Here is a 15,596-nt window from a genome sequence, read left to right as displayed (position 1 = left end):
CTCCCTCGCTCGCTCCGCGACGTCAGCGCGGTCGGGCCTTGGCGCCCGTTGATTGGCTACGGCATGCGGCGTACAGCCTGTGACGCACCGCGCGGCGAGGTCCCTGATTGGGCCGCCGGGCCTTTCGCCAGGCTGGGTCCCCGGGCTGCGCTGATTGGTCGGTCGGGCAGCGCCGCGGGGTTGCTGTGTCTCCCCGGTCTCCGGGGCAGCGGCGGCGGGCCCGGGGCGGCCTGGGCAGCAGCGGCCGCGCCCGGCGAGAGCGACACCGGCGAGCCGACAGCTCCCAGCCCGCGGCCGGTGGGTCCGTCCCGGGTTCTTGCCTCTCTGAGGGGAAACCCAGTGGAACAGTGACATGGCGGTGATTCTAACATGCCAAAGCACATGGCTGAGCTGAAGTTAATGCAAAGCAGGAGGGAAGCCTGGGCTGTGTAACAGACATAGAACAGTTCGGGTTGGAAGGGACCTTCAAAGGTCATCTAGTTGTGAAAAATGCAGTTGCGATTCGTGCTAAGATGTTTAATGTTTACAGGTATAACCAAATGAGCCATGGACTCTGAACTTGGAAAAGGGAAAGGTGGTTAAGTTCTATGTAAAAAGTTATGAAACTTGTTTAGGAAGTTATATTGATAGAGCGAACTAACACTTTAAGGGTTAAGCAACTATATAATAAGGGCCTACTAACAAGCTAACATTTTAAACCACATAATTAATATCTAGTTTAGAGCTGTATGTAACTAATTGTGCTAAAAAAACCAAAGCAGGACTTCATTAAATGCCGAGATAAGAAGTTTTACACCACCAGCTGCAACCTTGAGGAGACAAGATAGCCAAGATTTACAGCAAAAAGGAGACACCAGTCTGGTTCCAGTCGGTTTGGTAGCTTGGGTTCCAGCCACTTCTAATGAGCCAAAGGTAAAAAGTCCACTGTGACGAAGCTGAAGGAGCCTTCATCCAAAGACCCCTAAAGACCCTTCCTCAAATTCACCAAGTGACATTGCGCAGGCGCAACAGGGGAGGGTCAAGGAGGGGAATATGTAAATGGTTATCTGAGACTCATTTTAATAAAAAGCGGGAAAGGCCATGAATATGTATAGGTGTTCCTGGGTCATTATGAATATGTAATACCATACTGTATTTAAGCACACTTCTTATTGTTAAAGGTGTGCGTGTTGGGCGGAGTGAATCCCCCGCACGCCCAGCGCTGTTTTGCTTATGCTCTAATGAACACGTGTTTAAGGAATACAAGGAATTGGATTAAATGTTGTTTATCCATAGAAAAAGCGTAAGTTATTTATTTCATAGTCCAACCCCCTGCAACGAGCAGGGACATCTTCAACTAGATCAGGCTGCTCAGAGCCCCGTCCAGCCTGGCCCTGAATGTCTCCAGGGATGGGGCATCCACCAGCTCTCTGGGCAACCTGTGCCGGTGTTTCAACACCCCCATCAAAGGATGTGAGACATCTCACAGCCCAGCAGCGTGTCCCCGCTCACTTGTCCCCAGGCATGTCTCTGCTGGGATGCTCACCAAGTGACAGGAGCACATTACAAACGTGGGTGTGCAGGTGCATCTGGGCTGGGTAGGAGTGGGGGTGAGCGGGTAAGTATGTCTGAGTTAGCACTGATGAAATATGCTTCTTAAAGACGATTATTCTTACTTGACTGACATTCAGCACCATTTTAAAGCTCCATACTTCTCTCACACTGTCAAGTGCAAATAGTCGCGCTGGTGAGAAAAGCCTCTGTAATACCCGCTTTTTAGAGAGCCTCCTTTAAAAGCGAAGGTGCTGTTCTGCGTCACAGCTAATTCAACTTACAGAGCACCGAGATCCAGTCTCAGAAAAAGTATTTTCACTATTTCTACCTATCCTAACGCCTGCATTTTGTGAGTATCCCTTTCTTAACCCTTGTGTTGCAATCTAGTGCGCAAAAGCCGCCGATGACTGTCACCAGGATCAGTTCTAGCTGTCAACAGGCCAGGGTCGTGTTCAGCTTTCAAGGTTCACTTAATACAAGAGAGAAAAGACAATGTTAAAAAACCCTAACCTCCTCCCCGCCCCACTTGCTCAAATTCTATGAATTTCACACAGGAAGATGTAGCGCTCAGACAGGGGTCCTTTATAACAAGTATAAAAAAATATTCCCTACCTGGTGCTCCTCGGCTGTGCGGAACATGTCCTGGCATTTTTTCTTTAACATATGTATCTACTTTTGTTAGTCATTACATTACTTTGGATTGATGGGGAAATAACTGGCGAGATACAGTTAAAATTTTATTTAGTACCGCAGTATGTTTAGGGGAAATAGAGACATTTTACCTATGACTTGTACCCACACCATACAACTTTTAGCTCTAGGTACTCTTTAAAGAGCAAAAATTGCTTTTGGCATCTGTTTCTGGCCAAATTTCAGCTTTTCTTTCAAAACTGGTTTCAGTGAGCCATGTAATTTTCTTCTGGAGCCACACACAACAGACTTTGGATGGAGTGAACCATTACTCCATCTGGAAAGCGCAGGATGTAGAGGCTGCATTAAATAACTCAGAGCAAGAAATAGGGCACGGCCATTCTCGGGGTACAGTGACTTCCCGTAATATTCTTCTACTGAGCTGCAAACAGGTTGGTACTTTCCCACCTGTGATGTCAGCACGTTGCTAAAAATCCACCACTGCTTAACTAGGAAGACACTACAAGAATTGCAGATTTTGGTCTACAGAACCTTAAAACTTGTGGTTCATATCTCCTTACCTAAGTAGCCCAAATCTCCCGAGTTTTAAGGATCTATTGTACATATCTACTGTACTCTGGGGATTAAACTATCCCTGAGTTCTAAATAAAGGGGAAAGAGAATATACAGATTTAGATGAAAAATTCTATTTGCGCTGCTTTTCTGACAGTATATTTTTTCCCTGATAGTAAACAAACACACAAAACACCAATAAGCACTCTTTTGTTGGCCTTGCTCATGGCTTCTCCCTCAAGTAAACAAGCCTCACATTTTTAGCCATTATAAGTCATTCTTACTACAGATTTCTTACACATCTTGCATATAATTAAACTTTCTTCTGAGAAGAGGGCAGCAACAACTCAAGCCAGTATTTATTTTCTTATAAGAAGAAATTGGTGTTCCAGATTGCAAGACAAGCAAGAAAATGGCAACCTGATTTGTGTATCTAGTGTAACTGTCGGTAATCAGTTTTTCCTGAGATTCTCAGTGTGTAGGAACAGCACAGGACGCCTACAGTCAGAGTCGACTGCAGAGAGACACCGAGAAACGTCTAATTCATTAAGTATTATCTGTCTCTTCAAATTGTCACCACTAGCATGGAAAAGATTTTTCAAGATCAAAGAGGTTTGTGCTACTGCAGTGCTCATCAGAATCCACTGATGTTCCAAAGAAAGCACCTTTTGCTTGCGGTAGAGTAGAAAATCCCCCACGCAGACAACACGGCTGGAAAACCCTACAGTGACGAGGCAAATTCTCCTACCTACAGAGTTTGAGGGACAAACCCTTGCAACTCCTTAGACAAAAGAGTTTTGCAGTGAAGGCCTTGACGTGTTTTTCCACTACAAACCTTCCTGTCGTTCCATGGAGGCTCCCTGTCCTACCGCACGTTCAGGCCAAAGCGGTGTATGACAAACCGAGTGAGGGATTCCCAGCTACGGCTCTCTCACACCAGACCGGCAACCTAAACCCGACAGGAAACACAAACGAGAAAACCCAGCAGGTTTCCACAGTCGGGGCTGTTTATTCGGGAACAAATAGGGCACAAGACAGGACCACGTTATCCCTTCCCTCCGGGCTGCTGCGGCAGGCTGAACCCCACCAGCCCGGCGACCTCCTCAGGCGAGCGCTCCCCCTTGCCGTGGTACGCCTCGTGCAGGGCCGCCTGCTCCCGGACGCTGCGGAGCAGGCAGAGGTAGGTGGCGGCCTGGAAGTGCAGCTCCTGCTGGGCCCGGCACAGCTTCTCGCTGGTCACCTGCCCGGAGAAGGAACAAGCCGCAGCCATTTCACCTCCCGCCGGGGCCACGGGCTCCCGCGCCGGGCTGCGCGGCCGGGGCGGGGGAAGGAGGGGCGGGGCTGGGAGGGCGCGTACCCGGTGCGCGCGGAAGGCCGCCAGGATGTGCCGGTAGGCGGCCGTGTCCCGGTACGGGCGGCCGGCGGGGCCGCTGGCGCGGCGGAGCTCGCGCAGGAGCCCGCGCAAGGTCCGCAGCGGGGACCCCAGCGCCGCCATCTTCCCGCGCGCCGCCAGTCGCGCGCTGCGGCAGCCAATAAGGAAGCGGGTGGCGCGCGCGGACTTCACCCTCGCGCCGCCGGCCGGGTGTCGCGAGGGGGCGCGGCTGTTGAGCGCCGAGTCGAAGAATCGCCGCCTCCCCCGCCCCGCAGCCGGCGGGGGTCACGTGCTGAAGGTCGAGCGTCAAAGCGAGGCTGGTGCGCGTGTCCTCCCGCGCCTCACGCTTGGCCGTCGCGTGAGGGAGGAGCGACCCGCCGCCGGCCTGTCCGCGGCGCGCGTGGGCCGCTCGCGCCGGCTGGATGTACCGGAGCGAAGCGACCGGGAGGCGTCCGAGGGTCCCACACCACGGTGGGAAAGCCAAGCTGGGCCGTGGTCCCTCGCAGCCCACGCGTGTTTCTGAGGTGTCTGGTCTTAAAGCGATCTCCAGCTCGCTAGAAGCCGCGGGGGACGCTCGGAAAGCCCAGGACACGCAGACCCGCCGCGGCCCACGGGCGAAGGCCGGCGCTGTTTAAGGTTCAGGGAGCTCCTGCGCGTTTCGGCTGTTCCGCCCTAGCCGGGCGAGGTGGAAAAAAAACCCACCCCAGATGGGACTCGAACCCACAATCCCTGGCTTAGGAGGCCAATGCCTTATCCATTAGGCCACTGGGGCTGCCGCGGAGGCTGGGTGGCGGTGCAGCTCCTTCTCGCGTCTCCCCGCCCCTCTTCGCGTTTAGAAACCGGACGCCGCCGAGCAGCGCCGCCTCGCGCGCGGCTCGCGGACCGGAAGCTGCCTGCCGCGCGGCCCCCCGGGAGCGCGGGACGGGTCTCTCGTCTCGGAGCTCCGCCCAGGCCGCCAGGCTTTGTCTTGACAAAACGCACCGCGAAGAGACCAGTTCCTTCCGTACTTTAAAGTGCTTCTCCGCGCCTGCAGTGTTTCCCCGATCTTTGTGATTGCCGTGACTGAAGAAAGCTGTGGCTCCCTCTACCCCCCCAACCGAAAACTGCCTGAAATACAGAAGAAACCCACAATTAAAAACCTCAAACAACAGCCCTTTGAGTTAAACCTTTTTACATCTTTATTTTTGTGAGAAACCACAAGAAACTGAGGTAATATGTACATTCCTCTTTATTTAATACAGCACAGACACACAACACATTAGAAAAGAAAAGTACACTCATGAAAAAAGCCTGTCACCGCCAGGGACAGGGAACAGCTACGCCGAACCGAGTATAAGGCTCCTACTGCAGAACAGGAGTCTGCCAGCAAGGCTGGATCCCAGAGTCTGCTGCCAAAACAAAAAACAAAACAACAACAACAACAAAATCTTTGCACTCCTCTCAGGAAAGCAGAAATAAAACAAGTTCCTCTCCGAAGAGGCGCAAATGGCATCATCTGCAAGCTTTGCAGGATACCAACCCCATTACTTTGTTCGGACCAAAGCACTGATAAAATCAGAAACTGTATCCAACTGCTCTTGCAGAAGCCCAATAGTCCTGACCTCGGACAACATCAGGCTTCTCAGGGATGGCAAACCTGAGTATCTGGTAGGAGTGAAGACATCAAGTAGTTACACAGAAGAGAGTTAAAATTAGTCTCCCTGATAGGGCTCTGCTAAGCCACAACTGGGAATGTGCAGGGGAACAAACTGCTTCCCAACGAACAAAAGACTTAACAGCCATTAAAACTGACCAGAACAATATACATGCTTGGAACTGACGCAGGCTTTTGTGGCAGCAGCTTCTTCCTCTTCCTGCTTCAGTTCAGAATGGAAATTAAGCAGGCACCAGTTCCTCTGGCAAAGAGCCTTACACATTTTTAAAAAATCAAAATACAAAAAAAGGGAGACAGGTGTATTTACAAAATCCATGGCTGGTACAGTACATCATTTTTAAGACACACTAAATGCTACAATCTTTCAGGTCCTGAGATTATTACAAAAAAACCAAACCAAAACAAAAACCCACACAAACCAAAACCAAACAACAAAAAAAACAACCAACCAACTCAAAACTGCATTCAGGTCCACTTTTATAAGGAGAGCATAAAGAAATCACACATGTAAAATACAGCATCCCTTGAAGTTTCTGAAACACACCTCCCTAAAAATCCAAATGAAAGTGATGCTAGTCACCCACATGTAGCTGCATTTTGTTGTTCAGGCTTGTTGTCACAAGAGGGGAGCATTTCACAGGGAAGTTTCTCTGGAGAGCTCATCAGGTAAGCACATGGCTGTGGGGATCCTCTCTCCATCACTAAGCCCTATGATCCAAAATAGGCAAATATTAAAAGGAGGAAGGTGACCTTGTACAAATTCATGCTGGACTGAACAAAGCAACGCAGGAATCACCAGCTCAAGCAGGTTTGCCATCTCGTAGTAATTGTTCATTCCTTTGTTTGAAACGGAGGAATGCTGAGAATTTTAGCTGTGATTTAAGTTGGTTTCTAACAAAACACTTGGCCAGCTGTTTGTTCTGAGCTATGCACTGAAAGGCAGGAGAACACTTTCTCCATCTGTTTCTCAGCCTTGCATTGTCTTGGGGATCATGGCAGGTCAGGTAGAGCAAAGCTGGCTATATCCAAACTTGCTAAAACATAAATAAATACTAAGTGACACCAAACAAAGGATACAGAGACCAAACCTCTGTTGAGGGGATGATCCCAGCTACCATTAGCTGTGCAGGCAGGAATTTGGAAGCTCTGTTCTTGACTGAGCCTTTGTCAGGCAGAACTAAAGGGGCTTGCACCCATATCTGGTTGTTTGTTTTTTTCTCTCAAGGAAATATTCTGAACATAGTGCTTTTGTACCATCAGAAGTTATCACAGATGCACTTTTATTATAAGCACTTGACATTAAGCTAGAGAATGCCAACATTTTAAGGATTACTCATGAAATGCTTCTCTCAGTAAAAAGAAGACTACAAGAGACAAATCACATGACAAGGGTACTAGTTTAACTGCTAGAATATAATGCTGCTCAGTAGACTTTTGGGGATAAAAAGTAGTAGTTAATTTTGTAATTTTTTTTTTTAAACAGTAGTTAAAAAATAAAATTTCTCCATCTATTTCCAGTACAGATCTTGAGAACAATGCAAGAACATGGTACTAATTGCTACATGATGGAATCACCAGCAAGAAAACACACTATAGTTCTCACCTCTGAGCTAAACTGTTATTTGTAGTTACATACAACAAGACTAAAAGAACAGTGAGAAATACCTGGGGATTACAATTTAGCTTTTATTTAAAGGTCCAGCTACCACGCAGCTGATACCTCCCTTTGTTTAGAAGCAACTTCATTCAAGTGAGAAATGGATTTAATTTACTTCTGATACTGGAGATAAACCCAGGATGTCTCATCATTTTCTCTCCACTACCAATCTGTACAGTAAAAATCAGTATCACTGTGGCTTCTTAAACAAATTTTGAGAGCTGAATATTCTAAAAAGCTCTCAGACTAAAACCCATCACAAGAGGTGATGTTAGCAACATCATGACACTTGACACGAGGTGTTCCACCAGTGGAAGGGTTTCTTTTTTAAAATACTAATTTCTTTCTTCACGTTACCAAAAGAGACTTCCGCAGTACAGACATTCAGAAAAGCATTCAATTTTCTTTGGGTAGAACTTCAACATGTGTTAAGAGGGGCAGCTGGGGGAAGCAATGCATGTAACACTGAAACATGTAAAGAATACTTCACTGCATAGTTGATATTAGTGACTACTAATCAAACTAAGGCCTTATCTGGAAAAAGCTGAGAACACAAAGTTTCTTCCCCCAGCCCCCAACTCCACTGGTGAAATCTGGTAACTCTCAAGCTCTGGCTGCTGCAGCAGCTACTTGGTTTGGCCTATGATGGTGGCATCTCCTGACTGGTTTTGGTCGACTCTCTCCCCGTCTTTTTGTCTTAGTACTGGACAGTAACAAAAGTATCTGTTGATAAAATATACCTGAACACACTGCTGGGCACAGGAAAAAAAACTCAAACCACATAGTATTGAGCATGATATGAGTCAAACATAATGTACACTGCTTGCTTTGGATTACTTCATCATAAAGAAAAACTTACTAGTTCATAGTTATTATGTAAGCAGGAGATGACAGCAAGGGAAAAGACTGAAATTCACTTCTACATACAAAACATGGTACTTTTTTTTCCAGAGTTGCGCTGTAGAATTATAGCTGTCAAAAATGGCTACAAAATACAGACCTATATCCTTGACTAGTGGCAAGATTAACACAGTTTTATTTATAAGGAGTGTGCAAAAACAGCTGTAGGGAATCTTTGTACTTCCCCGGTTTTGGGCCAGTTCCAGGCCATGCTGATCTCTCAGCATAACTCATAGCAGCAGCAGCAGGGCTTTCTATAGCCCCAAAAGGCCATTACAGCAGCAAGGGATCACCAGGTCATAGAAAAAGGATGATGAAGCCACACCAGAAATTTCCACAAACAAAGCATTCCCCTACACAACAGTTTTCTCTCCAGTGACCCAGTCAGCATACTTCTGGTTGCTTATTTGGCAGTGATTTCTTAAGCAGTAGACAGACACAACCATCATCACCAGCTGTAGATTCCCTAACTCACAGATCAGCCTTGGATTAAACAGCAACAGAAGAGCCAGGTTAGCTCAGTTTACTGCTGAGGTGGATGTGGCAAACTCCACTAAAGCAGCCTCACTGAGGCACCTTAGGCAGATTAAGCAGCAGCCTCCCTATCTCTCCAGCTGGCCGAGGTACCAGCAACAATCTTATCTTTGACTGGAACCATTAGCTGAGTAGAAGAAATCTGCCTGTAGCCTAGTTTACATAAAGAGGTTCAACTCAAATGTGTGAAGATAAGGTAAAAACTGAAATAGCAGTTAAACATGTTCATGTGGCAGAGAATATTCTATCGGATATCTTATTTTCTGCTCTCTAGATTTGCTCTGCATCTAACTGTGAAGGACTCTCCATTCCATTCCATTCCCATTCTGGGTTCTGAGAAGAGAAGGTAAATATTTCCTGTTCATATTGCAACACAAAATTAGATCTTCCCCACAGGAAGCACATCGCAGATCTAGCACAGTCTAGTAATGCATACGTATGTTACCGTAAGTTTAGCACTCGGTCAACAAGTGAATTGTTAATTCAGGTATGCATGTTTATAATAACCCTAAATTAGATCCTCAGCACAGAAATGTCAAAATCACTGGATGATCTATTACAGATAGTTAATTTTGTCAGAGAACAAGGAAACAAGCACAGACGCTATTATGAGGGTTCACTTGCAGCTACCACCACATGAACTTACTGTTCATTATATTAAAAGAAAAACCATTAATGATATCACAAATTGAGAAAAAGTACAACTATAAAAGTACTTCATGGTGAGATTTAGGCAGCTTGTGAAGCATAGCCAGGTTTAACTTCAATTAGCAGCTGCACTCTTGCAGGTTTTACCAAATTCCTCCTTACATGTGATGCATGGTAGAAAGCGCCAACTTGGGTAAATGTGATAATCCTTGCAATAACTGATGTCAAGCAGATGTGATGAGCTGCACACAAGACTCCTTGCAATTCATCTCAAACTTGTTGCAAACTGCTATTTTAACCTTCTTTCCCTTCCACCTCCTTGCGGTTGTCTGTCGCACGTTTTTGCCTCAGACTCAGTAACAGTGTGAAGTGGTCCAGTATTTAATGAGGATACCAGACAGGGCCCATAATGTTTTACTCATGGCCTAATTTAGACCCAAATTTAAAACCTTCAGAGAAAAATGCAAGAAGTTTCATTCCCATTAGCCACTTCCTTTCTCTCATGCACATTTATGCACACTCACACACTTTATTGTACTGCCATCTTCGCACAAACGTTCACCTTTAAGTAAAGTGTTTAACAGAGCCAGCAGAGTGCAGAAGGATGAAGGGGATTCTCAGGAATAGTCTCAGGAATATGTGTGTGTACGTGCGAATGTGTATGAGCGTGAGAGAGAAAGAAAGCACAAGCACACAGAACGAACGCCATGGTACAGCAGCTATGAAGTTACACACGTTACACACTTGTTTTTCTTTACAAAAAGGAAAAAAAAAATAGTGTAACAGCATAAAGCCATCTTGGCAAGCTTAAGATTTCCCTCCAAATCGCCCTCCAGCACTTCAAGATCTCTGAGAACAGTTTAAAGAGGGTAGGAAAATAAAAATAAAAAAAAAAAAGGCACTTAAACAAAGGACAAAGGCCTGAATCAAGTAATGGAGGGTAACAGCCATTTCACCAGCCAAAATCTACCAACCTTTTAAAAATTTATATAAAATTAAAATTGCATAAAATGTTAATTAATCAGTCATTTACCTACTGCTTTCACCTTCTGGTTCCTTTTATGGAAAAAAGAAACAACACAAAACAAAAAAACCCAACAAAACTAAACCCAAACGAAAAGCAAGTGTCCCTTTAGTGATCCCCCCTCAGTTCAGTAAAAGATGGAAGTCAGGTGTGGGAGGAAGCCTTCCACAGCTTGGCTTGGCTGCAGGTGTTCCTGCAATGCATCTTTGAAAAAAAATCCAAAACGAAGACAGAGGGACCACTGTGCCTTCAACAGTTCACTCAAAAAAATTATTAAAAAAAACCACCAAACACCCCAACACTTCTAGTCCATCTGTGGGCAAAAACTACTCAAAAGAAAACCAAACTGTAAACTAGATTAAAATTTGCTAATAAATACAGCCGAAAGTTCATTTTACGAATGTAGCAGCAAATGTGATAAAGTTAGTTAGCTGGAGTCCAAGATGACTCCTAGAGGGTTAATGGTTCACACAACTGATGGCAGCTTGGGAGAGTTGCAGGATTTCTCTGTTTTCATGTCCTCAAGGGTCTTGCACCAAGTGGAGGAGGAGTGTGGAGGAAGGGTCAGGTGATAGGACTGCGGGAAGGAAAACAGGCTCTTGGCACCTGTCCCACCCCCAAATCTGTGCATCAGACAACTTTGATTGGATTCAAACAAGAAGCAGAACCCAGGTAATTAAAAGCTACTTCTGATTAGCAGAAAACAGATGTGAAACCCACAGCATCCACACTTGTGACTTAGTTGACCAGTACTAGTCATGTATCTCAAATCAATGGAGAAGGCTGCACAAAGTGATTTAGGCCATTTGCATCTTGGAGTGGGAGAACATTGCAGTTACAGTCCAAGGTATCAGGAAACTTTGCAGCCTCTGTTTCATCTAGCCTGCTTTCTTCCTTTGCAAGTGTCTCAAAAGGATTTAAAATAGCTACCACGGCTTTTGGGACTTTGGATCATGTAGCAGAAATTATTACCCAGAGGGTTTTAACATCTAAAACCTGTGTTTGAAATTATTGCTTGCATTTGTTTGGGGCCTTCAGTGAGCTTGACATGCTAGCTCATGTACAGTCCCCAAACCAAGTTCAGCCCTGCTGCCTGGAAAAGACAGCTCTACTTGGCTTTCTTATTGCTTGTGAATACTGAGGGTTATTTAGTATGTACAACTACAGTTTATATATTAACAAAGGCCCTTAAAAAGTAGTAAAAACTTGGGGGAGAATGTCTTTAGAAGAGCTGTTGTGCAGAAAACACTAAAACATTAACCTAGTTTTGCATTTGGACGTTGCAGAAATCTTTCACTTCTCCATCCCGTTTATGCTGCCTGCAAAGGTCTCTGGGAGCCACCCTACTATTTCCCTTGACTCAGCCTTGCTGGGTTTAAGCAGGGAGAACAGGCAACAGGTAACACAGACCCTTTCATCGCTGTGTTACCAATTCCAAAGAAGCTCAAGAGCAAAATGACTGGAAAGTTACCCTCTGAGGGGCTGTTTGAACTGCCTGCACAAACAACACATGGTCATCTTTACTCTTCATCATTCTACTGCCTTTTTCCACAATAAATTTAGTTGTTTCCCAAGACTGAGAAGCTCAGTAGGCCACAGTGAAAGGACTACTACCCTCCATAAGATTTAGAGAGGATACTCCTCCACTGAAGATGAGGCATGCTTCCAGGAAGAGAGGAATGTTGAAAGGAAATTTGTGCTGTAGTTATAGAGGGCTCCAAGTCTCCCTATCTGAAATTCCATTAAGTATGAAGACAAAAGATGGCAATCTGAATGAGATGCCTTGATGAGGAAAACATAGAAGAGGTAGAACTCTTAGGACAGGGTCTTTTAAATATATTGCTGTCTGACAGCTCACTGCTGCAACTCCCTTAAGCTACATGCATTGTTAAAAAAATATCAGGTTTGACACAGTTCATAGTAACAGCATCCTGCCAGAACTGTTAGGCCTCAAAAAACAAAACACGTCTTCCTTCAACCCTTCCTGGAGAAAAGAGAAAAAAAAAGTCAGATAAAGCTTGCATTCTAAATAGTTTATGGTATTTTGACAGAATTCGTACAGTATCAAGAATGCCAGAGTCCGCACAGCTGTATGTTTCAACTCTAAATAACCTCAATGATGGAGATGCAAGCTCATCTAATCAACACGCCACATACAAAACATTAGCACTAGCTAAAAAGCATTTAATTGGCAGATGCTGTGGAAAATAATGAACTAATGCATCTTGTTTTAATTCAATCTGTCTTTCACAGAAGTGTTGTGCAAAAACGTTTATTGCTGAGCTCAACCCAACATTTTAGACTAAATACACAATATATATTATTTTAAATTCATGTATATATATTTATATAAAATTAAAATGAGCTCTAAATAGAAAAGAAATTGTTGTCTAAGAAAAATAAATCACATGTAAAAGAAACCTGAAAGCTATAAGTTAATCTAGCAAAAACCATTGAAGATTCATTACCCATGGGTCAAAGTCTCTCTGGAAGGTGAGAGATAACCAGTAGTCACTGGTTCAATCTCAAATCAAACTACTGGAAAGACTAGCTACAAGGAATTTCAGCATCTCTGATCAAAGGAATGTTTTGGGGTTGAAGGAGAAGGGCATATACTATTTTATTCGCTCCTTTCCCCTATTACTTAGTTTCTGCCATTCTCACCTTTTATCTAACAGCGCAAGGGACTCAACAGCAAAGTTCTGTCCTAGTGTCGAAAGTGCAACATGTGCTGGATATTTCCTAACCTTACAAATGAACCAGTCAATGTATTGCTATCCCAAAAAAACCCCAAAACCCTAAAAAAGCCAGCTTTGCAGTCTTGTGCTACCATGTAAGGAAGAGTTCAGGTCAGGAACTCCCCAGGCCAGCAGGGGCTGGAAATGCTGAAGACAACCCATTCAGCCCCCAGAAGAGAAGGCACCTCTGGTCGCTTTTGAACGACTCTTCTTTGGCTAATGCCTGAAGCAGTATTAACCTGGCTCTGGAATAGGTCACACTCAGCTTTCTTTAACTAGGAAATCAGTATAATGCATGACTTTAGGGAGGAGTTAGATGAAAGATGAGGAAGATCTTGAAGGAGTAAGGAACTCGTATTTTAAAGACATGAATAGAACATTACTGAATTTGAGTGGCAGATAAGCACAGGCAAAGAAAATTCAACAAACGAAAGGACTGAAAAAGTGTGCCTTTAAGAAAAAAAAAAGATGTGGGAAAGAAATGCTAGTTCGAGCAATAAAATGTGGGTTTCATTTTTACATAAATGGAAATATTTCCATCGCCTTCCTCCCTTAACTAAGAATCTTTATATTTAAAAAAAAAAAAAAAAAAATCAAACAAGGAGCAAGGGATTTCCTAGTAGTCTGACTCTCACATCTCATTGTACCAGCAGATCTGTTTTTGAAGACAACTCTCTAATGAGACTGCACACATATGTGGGCTCCCTAAAGCCAAACAGCCTTGTAAAGCTGGAAATATGCCCGTACCAGAAACTGCATTTGTGTAAGGATTTAATTATAACACAAAGTATCCCAGCACCACCTACACCATCTACATAACCTTTGGTCCACAACCATACAGTACACTCAGGACCTACACATAATCATCTACTGGGCACTTTGGGCACTAGTGAAGTGGATGATTCCACCTTACACAAAGAATGGAGAAATCTATTCTAGCTCCTCTCACACTTTCAACACTTCATTGGACATCACTCAGGGAAAAAAAAAAAGATGTTTGTGCTGCTGTGGGTTTGACGATCAATTTCTTTTAAAAGCCAATCAGAACAGATAAAAAAGCTTGTTTCTTTAGGCAAGATCAAACTATGACAAGTCTGCATGACCAGGAGGACCAGTCTTCCTTTTCCTTCTCTCTTTAATCAAGTATTGTTTTCTTTTTCTTCTTCCTCTCACCACAGTGCTTGGGATCAGAATATGTAAACATCGACAGAAACAGCAGCCCTGTGACAATAAGCACTTTCCCAACTGGGCAGATTCTGTCAGCCAACCAGAACTGCTTCAGCTCCCTTGCTTGTCCAGAAGTCACTGGTTTTTCCGCTGTAACTTAGTGTCCCCTTTACTTTGGCCTCCATCTGTAATTTAGAGACAGGAAAAGAAGGGGAAGAACAAAACCATGAATGAACTTTTGTTTTTGTAACTTACAGCAAAAGAGACAGGAATTTGGCACATTTAGCTTTAGCATCACCAAAAACCACATTGTCTTTATAGGGTGGAAGACTGTTCATCTTCACAGTAGTTAATTTATTAGAAATAGCACTGTTGAAACCTGAGATATCAGGCTTCATACCAAAACATACCATCTTTCAAAAGATTAAGATGCAGTTTGGGATTTAAAAAAATCCCCACAAACACAACACCAAGCCTTTCTTTAGAAGCCTTGACATTGTAATAAAGCATTTCTAGTATTCAACCATGGCAATCACTGTGAAAAAAAATGAGGGTTGTACCAAATATAGCCATTTGGTTTGTTTTCACAGCCTCTTAGAGCAACACTGCTCATTCTTTTGGTGCTGAGAATTCTCAGAACAGAATGAAGAAACCCCCACCAAGCCATTGCCACCTTTCCTGTTTCTTCTCCTGGCAAAAAAGCTCACCCCCTCCCCCTGCCCAAAAACCTACAGGTGGCAAAAGAACACACTCTAAACTGCACCATCTAAAGCTTTATTATAGTTTTTCAGCTCTACAAGCCTTACAAACAGAAAAATTATATTTTCTACTTCAAATTTATTTTATCAAAATATGCAAACTCTTATAAAAAAATCAAATTCCCAAGGACGGCAGATCTTCCATTAGGAAACAATCATACTGTTCATACAAGTATATACTCTTACAAGAAACATGAAGCTTCTAGCTGCAAGGTCAGTTTCTTCTCCAAAGGAGAAATTAAAATTGAGTGGAAAAAACAATCCCCCAATACAGGATTTATGCAGCCTATCAACAATCATATTTGCATCCAGTAAGTCATATTTCTTTCTTTCCCACTAGTTGAATTTGTACACTTAAGTTTCTAGAACTGCTACAATAAATTGAAGTTTCTGAACTTTTTCCATTTC

The 15,596-nt window shown here is 44.1% G+C and overlaps 2 protein-coding genes and 1 non-coding gene across 4 annotated transcripts in view; all 3 read right to left on the bottom strand.

Annotated features, from left to right (window-relative positions):
• Window positions 1-3,725: 3,725 nt before the first annotated feature.
• On the bottom strand, window positions 3,726-4,817 carry FMC1 (formation of mitochondrial complex V assembly factor 1 homolog). The gene is made up of 2 exons (XM_065045666.1): window positions 4,094-4,817; window positions 3,726-3,976 (listed from the first exon to the last, which is right to left on the bottom strand). Exons 1-2 carry the CDS (start codon window positions 4,229-4,231, stop codon window positions 3,782-3,784), a joined length of 333 nt encoding a protein of 110 aa, XP_064901738.1. The 5' UTR covers window positions 4,232-4,817; the 3' UTR covers window positions 3,726-3,781.
• On the bottom strand, window positions 4,808-4,880 carry TRNAR-CCU (transfer RNA arginine (anticodon CCU)). The gene has a single exon. It is a non-coding gene; the product is annotated as a tRNA-Arg (tRNA).
• Window positions 4,881-5,318: 438 nt separating this feature from the next.
• Window positions 5,319-15,596, bottom strand: part of UBN2 (ubinuclein 2) — a 49,768-nt gene continuing 39,490 nt past the window's right edge. For both annotated transcript variants that reach the window (XM_065045505.1, XM_065045510.1), the window contains exon 17: window positions 5,319-14,615. In XM_065045505.1, coding sequence (XP_064901577.1) covers window positions 14,566-14,615 — 50 coding nt within the window. In that variant the 3' untranslated portion in view covers window positions 5,319-14,565. The remainder of the gene's footprint in view (window positions 14,616-15,596) is intronic.

Source organism: Columba livia, chromosome 1 (genome assembly GCF_036013475.1).
Source record: "Columba livia isolate bColLiv1 breed racing homer chromosome 1, bColLiv1.pat.W.v2, whole genome shotgun sequence".
NCBI lineage: Eukaryota > Metazoa > Chordata > Aves > Columbiformes > Columbidae > Columba > Columba livia.
Note: the sequence above shows the minus strand (reverse complement) of the source record. Positions and strands in the feature narration are given on the sequence as shown.

Bases quoted from the DNA above. Each gene is read 5' to 3' on its own strand.
- FMC1 (XM_065045666.1), bottom strand. From the start codon at position 4,231: ATGGCGGCGCTGGGGTCCCCGCTGCGGACCTTGCGCGGGCTCCTGCGC. The intron at 3,977-4,093 runs GTACGCGCCCTC...TTCTCCGGGCAG, and splicing joins CGGCCTTCCGCGCGCACCGG to GTGACCAGCGAGAAGCTGTG.